The sequence below is a fragment of the Saccostrea cucullata genome, unplaced genomic scaffold (genome assembly GCF_032062105.1).
Source record: "Saccostrea cucullata isolate Sc308-1 unplaced genomic scaffold, CSIRO_AGI_Scuc_v1 ctg2996, whole genome shotgun sequence".
NCBI classification, from domain to species: domain Eukaryota; kingdom Metazoa; phylum Mollusca; class Bivalvia; order Ostreida; family Ostreidae; genus Saccostrea; species Saccostrea cuccullata.
In genome coordinates this window covers 38711-53839 of record NW_026940531.1, presented here as the reverse complement: position 1 = coordinate 53839, position 15129 = coordinate 38711, and the positions used below count along the sequence as shown (strand labels likewise).

The window sequence follows — 15129 nt, the reverse complement described above, 5'->3', positions numbered from 1 at the left end:
ATTAATTACCACCTCTGTCTGCAAATGAAGTTTGTTTTGAAGTTAAATCAATTTGGAATGCTATGAACACTCTGAATTGTGGATTTAAATATAATTTTTTATTATTTGTTTTTGTTTGATAGTTATGATTTCATTGAACCCCAAAAAAAGAAATAGATTAAAGAAGATTTTTTAATTTACCAGGGTACTTTTTTTTTCACTTTTTTTCCTTTTTTTTTTAAATATATTAATTCAAGAATGTTTTTAATGTAGTTGTATAAAAACCCCATTCTATCATTAATACTGAAAACGTTCTTATTGTAATTTTAGAAGAAAATGATGAGAGAGGTACAATTAATCCCTTGGGTTTAATTATCTAGCCTGCTGCAGAAAATTTAGTAGGCTTCTCTTTATCTGTCACTTTAAGATTAATGAAAACCTTTGTCTGCAACTGCTGTTTGTTTGAAGTTAAGGTCAAGCCTTCATGATATTGAAGGCTGGTATTTTATATAACACAAGATTCATAATTGTTTAAATATAAATTCAATGTTAAGTTGTTCTTTACTGCCTAATGTAAATACAATAAGATTATTTTCAGGAATTATGTTGAAATTTTAAGAATACAGTTGCTGTTGCTTTTTCTTTGTACATTTATTAATCATTCTGTAAGCTGCACCCTTTTAATTCTACCCCATGGCGGGGCCCTTCCTGACTGGTCAGTTCTCTAGTTATAATATGATTTTCCTTTTTTGTTTCATAATTAGAGAAGTTGAGATTTCATACATGTACGTATACTTCTAGTTGGGAGATTCCCTGAATTCCTCACATATTATGCCATCAATTTTAGTGATGACAAGTTTTCAACACGTTCTTAGAACTTTTTGAGTGGTATCTACATGAAAATGAAAACTAGTCGCTTTAATTTTTAAAATCAGTCAATTCATGTGTAAAAATGTGGGGGTTGTACATTTTTTGGAATGTTTAGTTATGAGCACTTATATTAATCATGTTTAATTTACAACGTAAACTCATTCTGACGAAACAAAACATATGAAAAGTCTGAAACAAAGTTGTTTTGTTAAATAAAGGATATCAAGGTTATTTCGTACTAGATCCCAGTGACTTCATTATAACCAAGTTTTTCTGTACGCAGTTGAGCATAAATGCAACTTCGAATTTTCTAATGTTCTTATATAATTTGTACAGATGGACAAGAAATGACAAAAAGAATTTCGAAGCAGTTGTCTTCAAACAGTGAGAGAATAAAGAAGAGTCTCAAAGAATTTAATACCAACTTCAGTGAAAGTTTTTCCCTCGCTGAAGTCAGCACACCAACTGCTGCTATTTACAAGGATTTAGAAACAACAGCCATCCTTACTGATGACCAAATCAAGGCTTGTCAGGCATACTCCCTCCACCAGGTAAATCAAGGCTTGTCAGACATACTCCCTACACCAGCCACTTGGCAGGAACAAATGACAAAAACTGATATAAAAGCTTTGCTCAATTATGCTGATAATACCAACCACAAAAATCTCAATTATATTGATAATACCAACCAAAAATTATTAAATTTCATTGTTGAATCCGAACGAAAAATTAGGTATCAAATTGGGCGTAAGCACATGCTTACATACGCATCTCAATGTGCTTCTTTGAACTTCTCAGAAAGGTCTAATTAAAACTAGAAAATTTTTATCCCGTAAAAGCATTTTTAGATTCCAATGTTTATTGACATTATATGAAATTAGAGATGATTTATGGAGCTTTCCAAAGAACCTTAAAGCAAATTGAGAGACAAATAATGAAAATTGTTGCATGAAAATATTTTATTTTCAAGATTCATTTAAAGACTTCTTGAATAAAAGTATAAATTAAAGAGTTGCCATTCCTTGCTAAGGGTCGGAGTCACTTAATACCCGTTTTTTTATTAGCTCACCTGAGCCAAAGGCTCAAGTGAGCTTTTCTGATCACAATTTGTCCGTTGTCTGTCGTTGTCGTTGTCGTCGTTGTCGTAAACTTTTCACATTTTCATCTTCTTCTCAAGAACCACTAGGCCAATTTCAACCAAACTTGCCATAAAGTATCCTTAGGTAAAGGGGATTCAGGTTTGTTCAAATGAAGGGCCATGCCCTCTTTCAAGGGGAGATAATTAGGAATTAGTGAAAAAGTAATGATGTATTTTAAAAATCTTCTTATCAAGAACCAAGTGGTCAAGAAAGATGAAACTCATAGTGAAGTACCCTCAGGTGATGCAGCTTCAAATTTGTTAAAATCAAGACCTCTGGGGCAAGGGTGGGGCCGTAATGGATGAGTAAATTTTACATAAGAATACATCAGAAAACCTTTAAAATTTAAAAATCTTCTTCCCCAGATCCCATAGGCAACAGAACTGTGAGTAATTACATTAATGTGCAAGTAACCTTATGTAGTGCACATTCAATTTTGTCTAGTTTGTGGCCGTACGAAAAGATACATGTATCAACAGATTAGGTTTACCTTTATTTTTTTTTCGATCGGGCGCGGTGTACCAAATAAATGAAAACGAGGCACGTCAGCCATTTTTGATGTGTGGACAAAGAACTGACTGAAGTAAAGTGAAATTTAGTGTTTACACGGATCTGGAACAAAAGTATTCATTGCCGATTGTTGTTTTTATTCTGTAAGGTTTGAAGAGTAAAGGATTTTGCTGAATAATTACAAACTTGCGTATATTTGTTCATGCAGCATTAATTTGTTATTATGCAATGGGCACACAGCGATCATACTGCGCAGTTGAAGTCTCTCGGAGAAAAACAAGTCCATTTAGATACTGCTACATTTTACTAGTGTTAAAGAAGATTGAGAAGATTATCTCTTTTTAAAATTTACATAGTAGAACGAAGCGTAATAGTTTGTCATTGCATAACATAAATAGACGAATTTTACATTTTTTTTTTTACATTTCTAAGAGTTTCCCCCGTTGTCGGCGTAACGATCTATTTCCCACTGTCTCCAAATGTTTTCAGACAATTTTGATCTGTACCTGTATTGCCAGAGTATGAGGTAACATGTAAATTATGAACCTATTCATACAGATTTTATTACTAAGATACTGAATTATAAAGATGGTAATGTTATAGAGGGAAAACAGTGCCTTAAGCTTTTTGACCCTGGATAGTCCCCACAAAGGGGAATAACTTTTGTAAATGTAAAAGTCGTCTACACTAACAGGGACAACTCTTGCGTATAGGTACACCTGTCATGACTCATCAGTAGATGTTTATAAAGGATAACTTATTGTTAGTAAAAGTATCAGTACAAGTGTTTATTGAAGTTTGCAGAAAGGAAACTCTTGATTGTGATTTTGTGTCAATTGCGGAGACAAGGAATATATCATCTGCACAGGTTCCTGACAATTGGTTAAAATAAAGCTTAGAAGAGTGTGTAAAATGGTAAAAAAAAAAAAGACAACAGTATAATAAAAAGACTACAGATCTACATGCAGTTCATTGTTGTTTTATGGGCATTTTTTTATGAAAATAACTGAAAGTTGGAAATAATATTTTGTTAACTTTAAACAATATTTCATGATTATTGATATATTGAAACAATCGGAATTAATATTTTTAAAAAATTGCATTCAACGGGTATATTACTGATATTAGTCCCACCTTTCATTAGAATGACAACATGTATTTATTTTTTGTGATTACAAGGTTAAAAAGTAGTTATCAAGAATTAAGACTTGTATTTTTCATTAATATATTTTACGATGTGACCGTTTGGGCGAGCGCACTTGTACCTTAAAAAATACACCTGAAATGTTGATCTGCCACTTCAAACGTCAAGTCGCATGAAACATCTAGATTATTACTTCATACGAGAGATAGTCAGGGTTAACGGAAACAGACAAGCATCTAGTTGAGACTAATAGATTTAGTGCAATTTTTGTCAAAAGAAGTTGCAGAGTTATTATTTTTTGTTTATTTTTAAGATTTCTACATACTGAAAGTCTTTTATGCCTTATGTTATTATTTATTTGCGTAAAGGGTATTGGGTTGCAAAGGAATTCTGGGAAGGTGTCACAACAAATTTTGCATGACATATGTACAGATTTCATTCCGAATTTCCTCTGTTCTTACATGTAAGTTTATTGAGCTCACTTCGCGTTACTTTGCGACCTTTGCTGCGCTCGCTCTGATTACATTTACATATTTTCTAAACTACAATTTTTTTCTTTTGTATAGCAAAACCTTGCACTAGCTTGCAGTATTGTCCATTTCCTGTTATTAGTCTGACCCATATTTAATCTTGGCGGTATATAATTTAATCCAAAATTTAGTGTTCATTTAAGGCCTACATATTGTTTCAACCATTCTTGACCTAAAAGAGGTGATCATTTTTGACAAAGTTCAAGTATTCATAAAATGGTTTTCTTAGCATTTAACAAGTTCCTTATATGTTTCTTTAGCTTTAATTGTTACCCATATGGGACATGTAAATTTTAGCACACTCTTTATTCTAGCTCCATATGTTCAAAAGTCAAGACCAAGATTAAAGTGTGGTATTTTTTTTTAGTAAAAAGTAGGTCAAACTCCAAGGTCAAGAGGTCAAATTTGGTGGTGCACAAAGAAAGGTCTTGTCACAAGAAATACACCTGTCAAATGTGAAAGCCATAGTGGGTGAGGAGCCACTAAAAGGTTGTAGGCAAAGTTTTTGTTGACACAATGATGATAAAAGTGATGTAATTCAAAGGAATTGATTTTATTTCAAAAGAAATTTCAAGGTTTTAAATGCTACCAAATTATAACACATCTTAGAGGAATATTTAAGGTATTCGATGTATAACGAAGGGGTTTTGAACGATTTTAAATAATTTTAAACTAGTTAAAGACGCATTGCTAGATAACAATAAAAGTGATATAAACCAAATTCACAAAACTGATGACATGTAAGGAGACTGTCATTTTGCACATTAAAAGTTTTTAAAGAGTTATCTGCCCTTGGGCAAAAGAAGAAAGTTCAAGATTTCTCAAAATTTGTGCAGTAAATAATTCATTTTATTTGATATTTAAATAAAGAAAGAGTAAATGCATATTTTCACCAAGAGATTTTTTTGAAATTCAAATTACTTTTTACAATATCTTATAAAAACCTGCGCTGCCCATAGACTTCAATGCAAAATTCAAGGTGCAATTAATTGGAGAATAATGAAAATTTTGTAAATTCTTTTGGTGGAGCATTTTTATTTGATAACATCTTCAAAATGCTACCATGGTTAGGAATATCGGGCCAGTCATTTATTAGGTACAAAATATGGTCGTTATACATCAAATACCTTAATAGAGGAAATGGCTGAATTAAAAGGTTTTGACCAATATAGCAAATTTTAAGAATCCTGACTTTGTAATTTCTGATACGAGCTATGAAAAATTAAGATGCATGTGGTGGCATAACAGAAAAACTTGAAATGGCTTAAAGGGTTGCTTTTATAATTTTAATTGCAGGTTAAATACATTACCAATGTTCAAACAGTCCTCGATAAACATAATAAAAAAAAAGAAGTTCTATAAAATTTTATGAAATACCACAATGGTTAGGAATGTAATTTGGATTATTGCACAAAAGCTATGCCAGTGAATGTTGTATACATTTATATGGTACATGTAATTTTAGGAAATGTGTGACACATGTTCAAGGTAAGTCTTGTGTGAAAATGGTTTACAAATTGCATGTAACTTGCGTCTCTCTTAAAAAGATTGATTGTATGTTATTTAACAACCCTCTAAATTTTTCACTCATATGAGACGCCATGACTTGCAGGTGGAGATCTACAAATTTTGTCCTATACTTGGCACTCTGGGCCATTGAGCAGTGATGTATCTTTTTCCTGCCAGCACTTACTGAGACACAGAACCTCTGTTTACATGGTCTTGTCCAAAGGACCAGTCTCCACATCCCACAGTGGGATTCAAACCAGCAAACTAAGGATAAACTCCTTAGTTTGTGCCTCTAGAGCAGACGCTCGTACCACTGCGCCACACGAGTGACCTCTTTAACTGAATGATGTCATATGTTTTGGGTGTAATTTTGAATTTAACTTTCAAGTTTTAAATTTTTTCAACTTTCTGCTTTCTTTGATTTGTGCTACAAACTTAAAATAAGTATATAATTTTAAAAGTATCTGCATTTTACAGTGATGGCAGCATAATAGCTATTAATTTGAGAATGTGTGCTAGTTAAGTATCAAGTGTAGGCTATGCAGGCCCCAAAACCATAAACTGAAAACAGACGCAAGTCAAAATTTCAAATTGATATAACTTTTGGAATTAATTTTGATAATAAAATAAAACTTTCAACAAATGTTTTAATTGAAGTATTTTGCACAGTCGCAAACTAATAAAACAACATGGAACTGAAGATATTAAAATTTTGACTTAAGTCTATTCTCAGTTTATGGTTTTGGGGCCTGATCTTTATTACTGTATACAGGGAAATTTTCGCCCCCATTTTATTTTCGCTCCTTTCGCCCTCTCTTTGATTGGGCGAATTTAAAACGGGGCGATTTCAAATTACACCGCATAATTTCTTAAACAGAACTATGACTGGGCGAATTTAAAACGGGACAAAATATTTCACAAGTTCAAAAGGGCGAAAATAACACGGGGCGAAAATAACCCTGTATACAGTATGTAGTATAGATTATAACATTGTTATTTTTTAGATCACAGAATGCCTAGGAAGAAGACTTGGAAGAAAGCCGCTGTAAAGAAGAAGGCATGTAAGGCAGATGTGGTCGACAAGTACCCCACAGATGTTGGCCACGTCCAACCATCTGTGCCTCTGGGTGTAGGCCACGTCCTAACACCTATGACATCTGTACCGGCAGGGGTGATCTCTACCACCCCTGTGACAGTGGTCTCTGCGGCTCTCCCTGAGACCACTTTGACTCAAACTATGCCTCTGGCTCAAACTATGTCTCAAATGTTGCCTCTGGCTCAAACTATGCCTCAAACTATGCCTCTGGCTCAAACTGTGTCTCCAATGTTGCCTCTGGCTCAAACTATGCCTAAAATGTTGCCTCTGGCTCAAAAGTTGCCTCAAATGATTACTCAGAATTCCTCTCAGTTTCTTACTCAGAATATCTCTCAGATTACAACTCAGAATATTACTCCATTTACAATGAACAATATATTAAGTGAAACAACACATGCACTGCAAGGTAATTGTATGCATCAGAATTCAGATAATCTGGTGTTTGGATCTTTCCATCAGGGAAGCACAAGGTTTTCATCATTTTCAAGAGGTAATCAGTGTACATGCAATTCACTTATGATGTTGTCAAATTCATATGAAAATTTTACATTTACTAGTTCCTTTTTAGATCAGACTCTGCTCAAGGGAGATAATTTGTACAACACAGTTGTGAAGAATCTTCAGAGTGCTGGAAAACTTAAAAGTAGATTACTGATGTTTGATGAATTACCAGTTCATATTGATTCTGGTGAAAATCACCACATGGTTGATAAGTTTGAAACATTGTTTGGCTTATTAGTTACAGATGATAAGAGAAATCAAATTCAAACTCTACATGAATGTCTGCAACAAGCATTAGGGTTATCTAGATATGTATTAATAATGATTGGCTCAATATGTTCTGCACTGTACAAAGATTCAGACAGTGATTTTTATTTTTTTGACTCGCATTCTCATGGGGAAAATGGTTTGTCTGAATGTGATGGAAAGTCTCTGATGAGACACAGTTGCTGCTTAGATGATTTGTTAGGATTTCTGTATGCAATGTATGAAAGTATGCACATTGAATTTGAAACTGAATTTGAAGTGATGCCTGTTGCCTTTCGTACACTTATTCATAGCTTCCCTAGTAATAATCAAAGTACACATCAATATTGTAGATTAGATCAGTTAACAACAACTCCTCTCACAAGCAAACAATCTGCTGGTACCAATACTGGTCACTTAAAAACAACAGCGATAAAGAAAGATAAAAAGGAATACATGAGAGAATATATGAGAAACAAGAGACAAGATCCAGAGTTCAAAGACAAGGAAAGGGACAGTAAAAGAAACAAGAGACAAGATCCAGAGTTTAAAGACAATGAAAGGGACTGTATGAGAAACAAACGACAAGATGCAGAGTTTAAAGAAAAAGAGAGGGACAGTAAGAGAAACAAGAGACAAGATCCAGAGTTCAAAGGCAAGGAAAGAGACAGTATGAGAAAAAAACGACAAGATGCAGTGTTTAAAAGAAAAGAGAGGGACAGTAAGACAAACAAACGACAAGATTCAGAGTTTAAAAGCAAGGAAAGGGACAGTAAAAGAAACAAGAGACAAGATCCAGAGTTCAAAGACAAGGAAAGGGACTGTATGAGAAACAAACGACAAGATGCAGAGTTTAAAGAAAAAGAGAGGGACAGTAAGAGAAACAAGAGACAAGATCCAGAGTTTAAAAGCAAGGAAAGGGACATTAAAAGAAACAAGAGACAGGATCCAGAGTTTAAAGACAACGAAAGGGACCGTATGAGAAACAAACGACAAGATGCAGAGTTTAAAGAAAAAGAGAGGGACAGTAAGAGAAACAAGAGACAAGATACAGAGTTCAAAGGCAAGGAAAGGGACAGTATGAGAAACAAACGACAAGATGCAGAGTTTAAAGAAAAAGAGAGGGACAGTAAGAGAAACAAGAGACAAGATACAGAGTTTAAAGACAACGAAAGAGACCGTATGAGAAACAAAAGACAAGATGCAGAGTTTAAAGACAAGGAAAGAGACAGTAAGAGATATAAAAGGCAAGAAGAAGAGTATAAGCATGATGAGCAAAAAAGAGATTTAAAGAAGAAAAAAGAAATGAGACAAAATTCTAGCCAGTTAGAAAAAGAGAGATTGAAGATGAAAGAAAAGAGAAAAAATGAAGAGTATAGATCATCAGAAAATATTGCTGCAAAACAATCAAAAGCACACTCACGGGGGAATTTGGACTATATTGAAACTGAAAAACAAAGATACAGAAAAAGTAAATTTGGAGTTGATATAATTGAGTGTGTTGACAATTTTCACAACAATGTAAGATTAGGTCCTGTGTTTGTATGCACATGTTGCCAACAGACATGGTTTCATGAAAGTGTTTCAAATGTAGATAATGTTTTGTTGGATGCTGAAATCAAAAGGAAGTATTTTACTAATACAAAGTCTGTAAACGGGCAGGAATGGATATGCAACACATGCAATTCAAGTTTAAAAGAAAGTCGAACTCCAAAACTCTCTGTTACAAATGGAATGATATGGATTCAAAAACCAAGTGAATTGAATCTGTTACCATTGGAAGAAAGACTTGTATCCTTAAGAATTCCCTTCATGCAGATAAGAGAATTACCAAGAGGAGGGCAGTACTCTGTAAAAGGAAATGTTGTAAATGTGCCAGTTGACATTCAACCAACAATCAATAGTCTTCCCAGGAGACTTGATGAAAATATTACAATACCTGTGAAGTTAAAAAGAAAACTATCTTTTCAGCACTCTTATTGTCATGAAAACATCCGACCTACAAAGGTTCTGATTGCTTTACATTGGTTGTTGAAAAACAGTGAATATTATCAGAATTCAAACATAAACATAGATGACAACTGGTTCCATGAGGTCACCAATTCTGCAAGTGAATTAATGAGAGAGTTTATAGAGGGTCACACCAATGAAGATTCAGCAATGCATGACCAATCAGATGAATCGGACTCTGAGGAATTCTGTGAAGTTGATAGTGGTAAGGATGGAAATTGTGATACTCTACTAGACAGTGACTCATATGATATGAATCAGATCTTCACATTTGCTCCAGGAGAGGGACAACGTCCACTTAGTTTGTATCAAGATCAAATGGCCGAGTATTTGTCATTTCCAACAATATTTTGTGGAAAAGGAAGAGTAGAAAATGATCAGCGTCAAGTACCTGTTTCATATGCTGATATTGCCAAGTGGGAATTACGAAGTGTTGATAGACGTGCTGCACAGTCGGTACCAAATTTGTTTTTCAAACTGAAAAAGATTCAACTAAAACAGGTAACAGACAAATGCAATTTAGCCCTTAGGAAGTGCAAAACAAAGGGGAAAACCATTACTGCAAATGAAATAAGAAATCCCGATCAAGTCAATGACATTGTTAGACACAATGAGGGATTTTATGTTTTCAAACAGTTGAGAAATTCTCCTCCTTATCTTGAAACAAGAAAGAAAGATGTTTTTGCAATGATACGACAGCTTGGTCTACCAACTTGGTTTATGTCCTTTTCTGCTGCAGATACACGTTGGAATGATCTGATCAGAGCACTAGGAGTTTTAAACGATGACAAACAGTACACAGATTCTGAAATTGAGAGCATGACATGGACTGAAAAGTCAAAGTTAGTTCAGAAAGACCCAATTACATGTACAAGGTATTTTGATCATCGTTTTCGGACTTTTTTAAATACTGTGCTTAAGAGTGATCATCATCCTATTGGAAAGATACAGGACTTTTTCTATAGAGTTGAATTTCAACAAAGGGGATCACCACATGTTCACATGATTGTTTGGATTGAAAATGCTCCAAAATACTTAGAAAATGATAACAAGGAAATTGTTGCATTTGTTGACAGCTACTTGAAGTGTGAAAGGAATACAGAAGACAATTTGATAGAATTGCAAGTTCATAAACACTCACAAACATGCAAAAAGAAAGGAAAGGCTGTTTGTAGATTTGGATTTCCACTTCCACCACTCCAAGCTACTATGATATTGGAACCTTTGGACAGTGACATTGAGAAATACAAAAAATGCATAAGACTATGCAAGACAAAGTGAATGACTTTAAAAATGGATGTGACATAAGCTGCACTTTCCAAGACTTTTTGCAGAATGTTCTACAACTATCTGAAGATGATTATATAAAATGCATCAGAAGTTCTTTGAGAACACCCAAGGTATTTTTAAGACGTAAACCCTGTGACTTGAGAGTGAATGCTTACAACAGTACTCTTCTTTATGCATGGGCTGCAAACATTGATATTCAGTATGTTTTGGATCCATATGCTTGTGCAATGTACATTGTCTCATACATAAGTAAATCCCAAAGGGGCATGAGTGATCTGCTGAGTAGAGCTGCAAAAGAAGCAAGAGAGGGCAATCTTGACATTAAGAGACAAGTTAGACACATTGGAAATCAATTTCTTAACAGTGTTGAAGTTGGAGCACAAGAAGCAGCATATCTAGTTTTGCAAATGCCCCTTACAAAAGCATCAAGAGATGTAATGTTCATAAACACATCTCCAGTTGATGACCGTGTAATACTTGTCAAACCTGATTCAGAACTCGAAAAGTTGAATGCTAATTCCACAGACATAGAATGCAGTAACATAGTCAAAAGATATGCAAAACGTCCAAAACAACTTGAAAACTGGTGTTTAGCTGACTATGTGTCACAGTTAGATGTAGTTTTCCCAAAGGAAAGTATAACTGAGCTGTCTGAAATGGAAACAAATGATGATGAGAGGCGCCAGTCAGAAAATGAAGATAGTGGAACTGATACTGAGGATGAATTTAAAGATGACAGCACATTAGTTGTGTTGAGAAATGGAATTAAAATCAAGCGCAGAAAAACACCAAGAGTTATAAGATATGTGCGTTATAGCTTAAAGACAAACCCAGAAAATTACTATAGAGAAAAACTAATGCTGTTCACTCCATGGCGAAATGAATGTTCTGATCTTTTGTGTGGACATCAGAGCTTTGAGCAGTCATTCAACCAGAAAAAATTTTTCTTAGCTCAAAAAGTCAAACAGTATGAACACAATGCTGATGCGCTTGAGCATGCAGAACAGATGGCACAGGATGATTTGACAGAAGCATATGATGAATTAGCTCCTGGTGCTCAACAAACTGATGCAGATGATGAATATGAAGGAAATGTTGATTCTGAAACATTTGTTCACTTTAATCCGGAAAGGCCAATTGAACACAGAGAGTATGATATAGGAAGTGATGTTGGAATTCCATCAACAAGACAACTGAATGAGCAGAGTTCTGTTAGATTACCTGATGATGAATATTTAAAGCTTGTAGCCAGTTTAAATTTGAAGCAACGTGAATTCTTCAATCATGTTATGCAATGGATCAAATGTAAACAGGAACCTATTCATGCATATCTTTCAGGAGGTGCAGGCGTTGGGAAGTCAGTGTTAATCAGAGCACTTTATCAAGCTTTACATCGGTATTTATGTACTAAGGAGGGAGAAAATCCAGACGATATACGAATTCTTCTTTGTGCATACACTGGTAAAGCTGCATTTAACATTGGTGGTCAAACAATTGCTCTGCATTTCACCAGAAAATTAACCATAGGCAGCAAAACATGCATTGTGATGAACTCAACACATTTAGAACTAAGTATAGAAATTTGTCAGTAGTCATCATAGATGAAATTTCGATGGTTGGCAATGCAAAGTTGGAATTTATCAATGACAGACTTCAGCTTCTTACTGGTTTGAAGAGGCCATTTGGAGACATTAGTATTATTGCTGTTGGAGATTTCTTTCAACTTAAACCAATCATGGATGGATGGATTTTTCAGGATTTAAAGCAAAATGCCCAAGCACTTGCATGTAATCTTTGGAAAGAAAACTTCACCTTATTTGAGTTAGATGAAGTAATGAGACAAAAGGATGATTTAGAATTTGCACAGCTTTTGAACCGTCTTCGTCACAATGAGATGACTTCTGAGGACTTGGATATAATTCACAGATGCATCATTGCTGAAAATAGTCCAAATTATCCACACAATGCTCCCCATCTTTTCACAATGAATGCAAAAGTAGATGAATATAACAATAAACTTATAGAGCAACTTCCTGGTGAAAAAGTCATTGTAAAAGCTGTTGACAGTGTCCTCCAAGACCACAGTAAGTCTGTGAAAGACCGACTACTCAGATCATTGCAAAATCAAGATGATGTAAGCAAAACTGCAAATCTCATGACAAGACTAACTCTAGCCATTGGAATGATATATGACATTACAGTTAATATTGATGTTACTGATGGCTTGACAAATGGTTCATCGTGTACTGTATTTCTTGTTGAAAACAGATTAGCTGGTGTATCAAGGCCAAGTATAGTGTGGGTGAAGTTTTTAGATTCTGCAGTTGGGAGAGTTGCTCGACAGAAATACAGACATCTTTTCCATGATGATGTTATGGATGATTGGACACCAATATTTGACTGTCAGCGATCTTTTGTTTTCAATTCAACTACATATCAAAGAATACAGTTTCCTTTAAGACCAGCTGCTGGTAAGACAATTCATAAGGCTCAGGGCTGCACTGTTGATGAAATTGTAGTAGATTTGTCTCAATCAAGGATAAGGAAAACACCACACATTCATTATGTAGCTCTTAGTAGAGTTAGATCTGTTGACAAGTTGCATATTCTGAATTTCAATGAGCAAGCATTAACTGTTGATGAAAAAGTTGTAGAAGAAATGGAAAGAATGAGGAAGGAAGCACCTCTAAAACTGTGTTATCTTCCATTGTACAAAACAGAGCAGAACAAACTAAAAATTATGTTTAATAATGCAAGATCTCTTCACAAACATTTCGATGAAATTAAAAATGAACCCAATGTTGTAGCATCAGATGTTATTGGTTTTTCAGAAACAAGATTAACCATCAATGATGAAGAGAATTTTATGATGGAAGGTTACTTGACTTTGTTTAATCATGAAAAGAGAAGTGACAGCAATCGTCCTCATCATGGAACAGCATTATACGTTAAACAAGACCATTTGATGACAAGTATCTTAAAATTCAGCAATACTTTGCTTGAATTCATTATAGCTTTAATAAATTTCAGAGACTTTGGAGAAGTGCAAGTAGTTGTTTTATACAAGTTCCCAGCATGTTCTTTTAAAGAATTTGAACGTGAAGTTATGTTGCACTTAAAACCCTTTGTAGACACAGAGAAAAAATTAATAATTCTTGGAGATTTCAATTTTGATTTGTTTACAGGTCACAAAGAATTTCTGAACTTTATGAAGATGAATTTTAATTGCACACAATTGGTAAAAAAAGTAACTCATGATTCAGGTTCACAACTTGATTTGATTTTTACAAACTTCCCTCATTGTGAAACTGATGTGATTGAGGCATATTGGTCAGACCATAAAATGATTTACTGTACATATACTTTATAAATCTGATATAAGGGACGCATGAGAACTTATTTGGGGGAGATACGTCATCTTGTCCCCTCTCCCACCTACCAATGTGCCAGTGTCACTTAGTGACATTTGGTACATTGATTCCTGTATACAGGGTTATATTCGCCCTGGCTGTGTTATTTTCAGCCTTTCACACAATTTTGCAACGTTTTAAATTCTCCCCAGTCACAGTTTTATTGAAGAAATCAGACTATGTTCTTTTAATTTACCCCGTCGTAAATTTGTCTATACCTCTAAGATTATGGAGTGACTGTGGGAAAAATAAAATGGGGCGAATATTTCCCTGTATACAGTATCTTATAGGCACCAATTACTTGATGTAAAATCTTGTTTGTTTTTAGGCATATGTATACTTTAAACTATTTTTTATATGCATGGAAAATTTGCAAACAACTCAAACTTACAAAAACAATTGTACTAAACAGGAATCCTTCATTATGACTTTTTATTGTGGATTAATTTTCAACAGACAATTAATAAATGTACAAAATGATTGAATGTTGCATGTTAAGGAAAATTCATGTTCCATAAATGATAATCATTCAAGTCAAAAAATGATGATCATTGTACATATTATGTGTTAATTAATATTTATAAATTATGAATATTTAACTGTATTGATGTTTGTGACTTAGTTTTACCCTTACTGTTTAGATTCTTTTCTTTAATGATACATGAATATCATGAACTTGGTATTTTGAATATACATGAAATATTTTGAGATATTACATGAATTGTTTACAAAGTTTAATGTATAAAGACTTTAATGAGTTGCTAGATAATGATTAGAGTTGTACTAGAAATAAATACACTTGCATCAAGTAATTGGTGTCTTTGATATACATTGTATGTTCAACAATCTATTCTATAATTTTATGAAGTAAATTCACCAAATATCTGTTCATGAA

The 15129-nt window shown here is 34.0% G+C and overlaps 1 protein-coding gene across 1 annotated transcript; it reads left to right on the top strand.

The window, feature by feature from the left end:
• The first annotated feature begins 12436 nt into the window (after positions 1 to 12436).
• On the top strand, positions 12437 to 14027 carry LOC134255573 (ATP-dependent DNA helicase PIF1-like). The gene is made up of 2 exons (XM_062738105.1): positions 12437 to 13771; positions 14010 to 14027. The coding sequence occupies exons 1-2, from the start codon at positions 12437 to 12439 to the stop codon at positions 14025 to 14027; spliced, it is 1353 nt and encodes a 450-aa protein (XP_062594089.1).
• The last annotated feature ends 1102 nt before the right edge of the window (positions 14028 to 15129 follow it).

Excerpts from the sequence above, each read along its gene's own strand:
- LOC134255573 (XM_062738105.1), top strand. The coding sequence starts at position 12,437 with ATGGTTGGCAATGCAAAGTTGGAATTTATCAATGACAGACTTCAGCTT.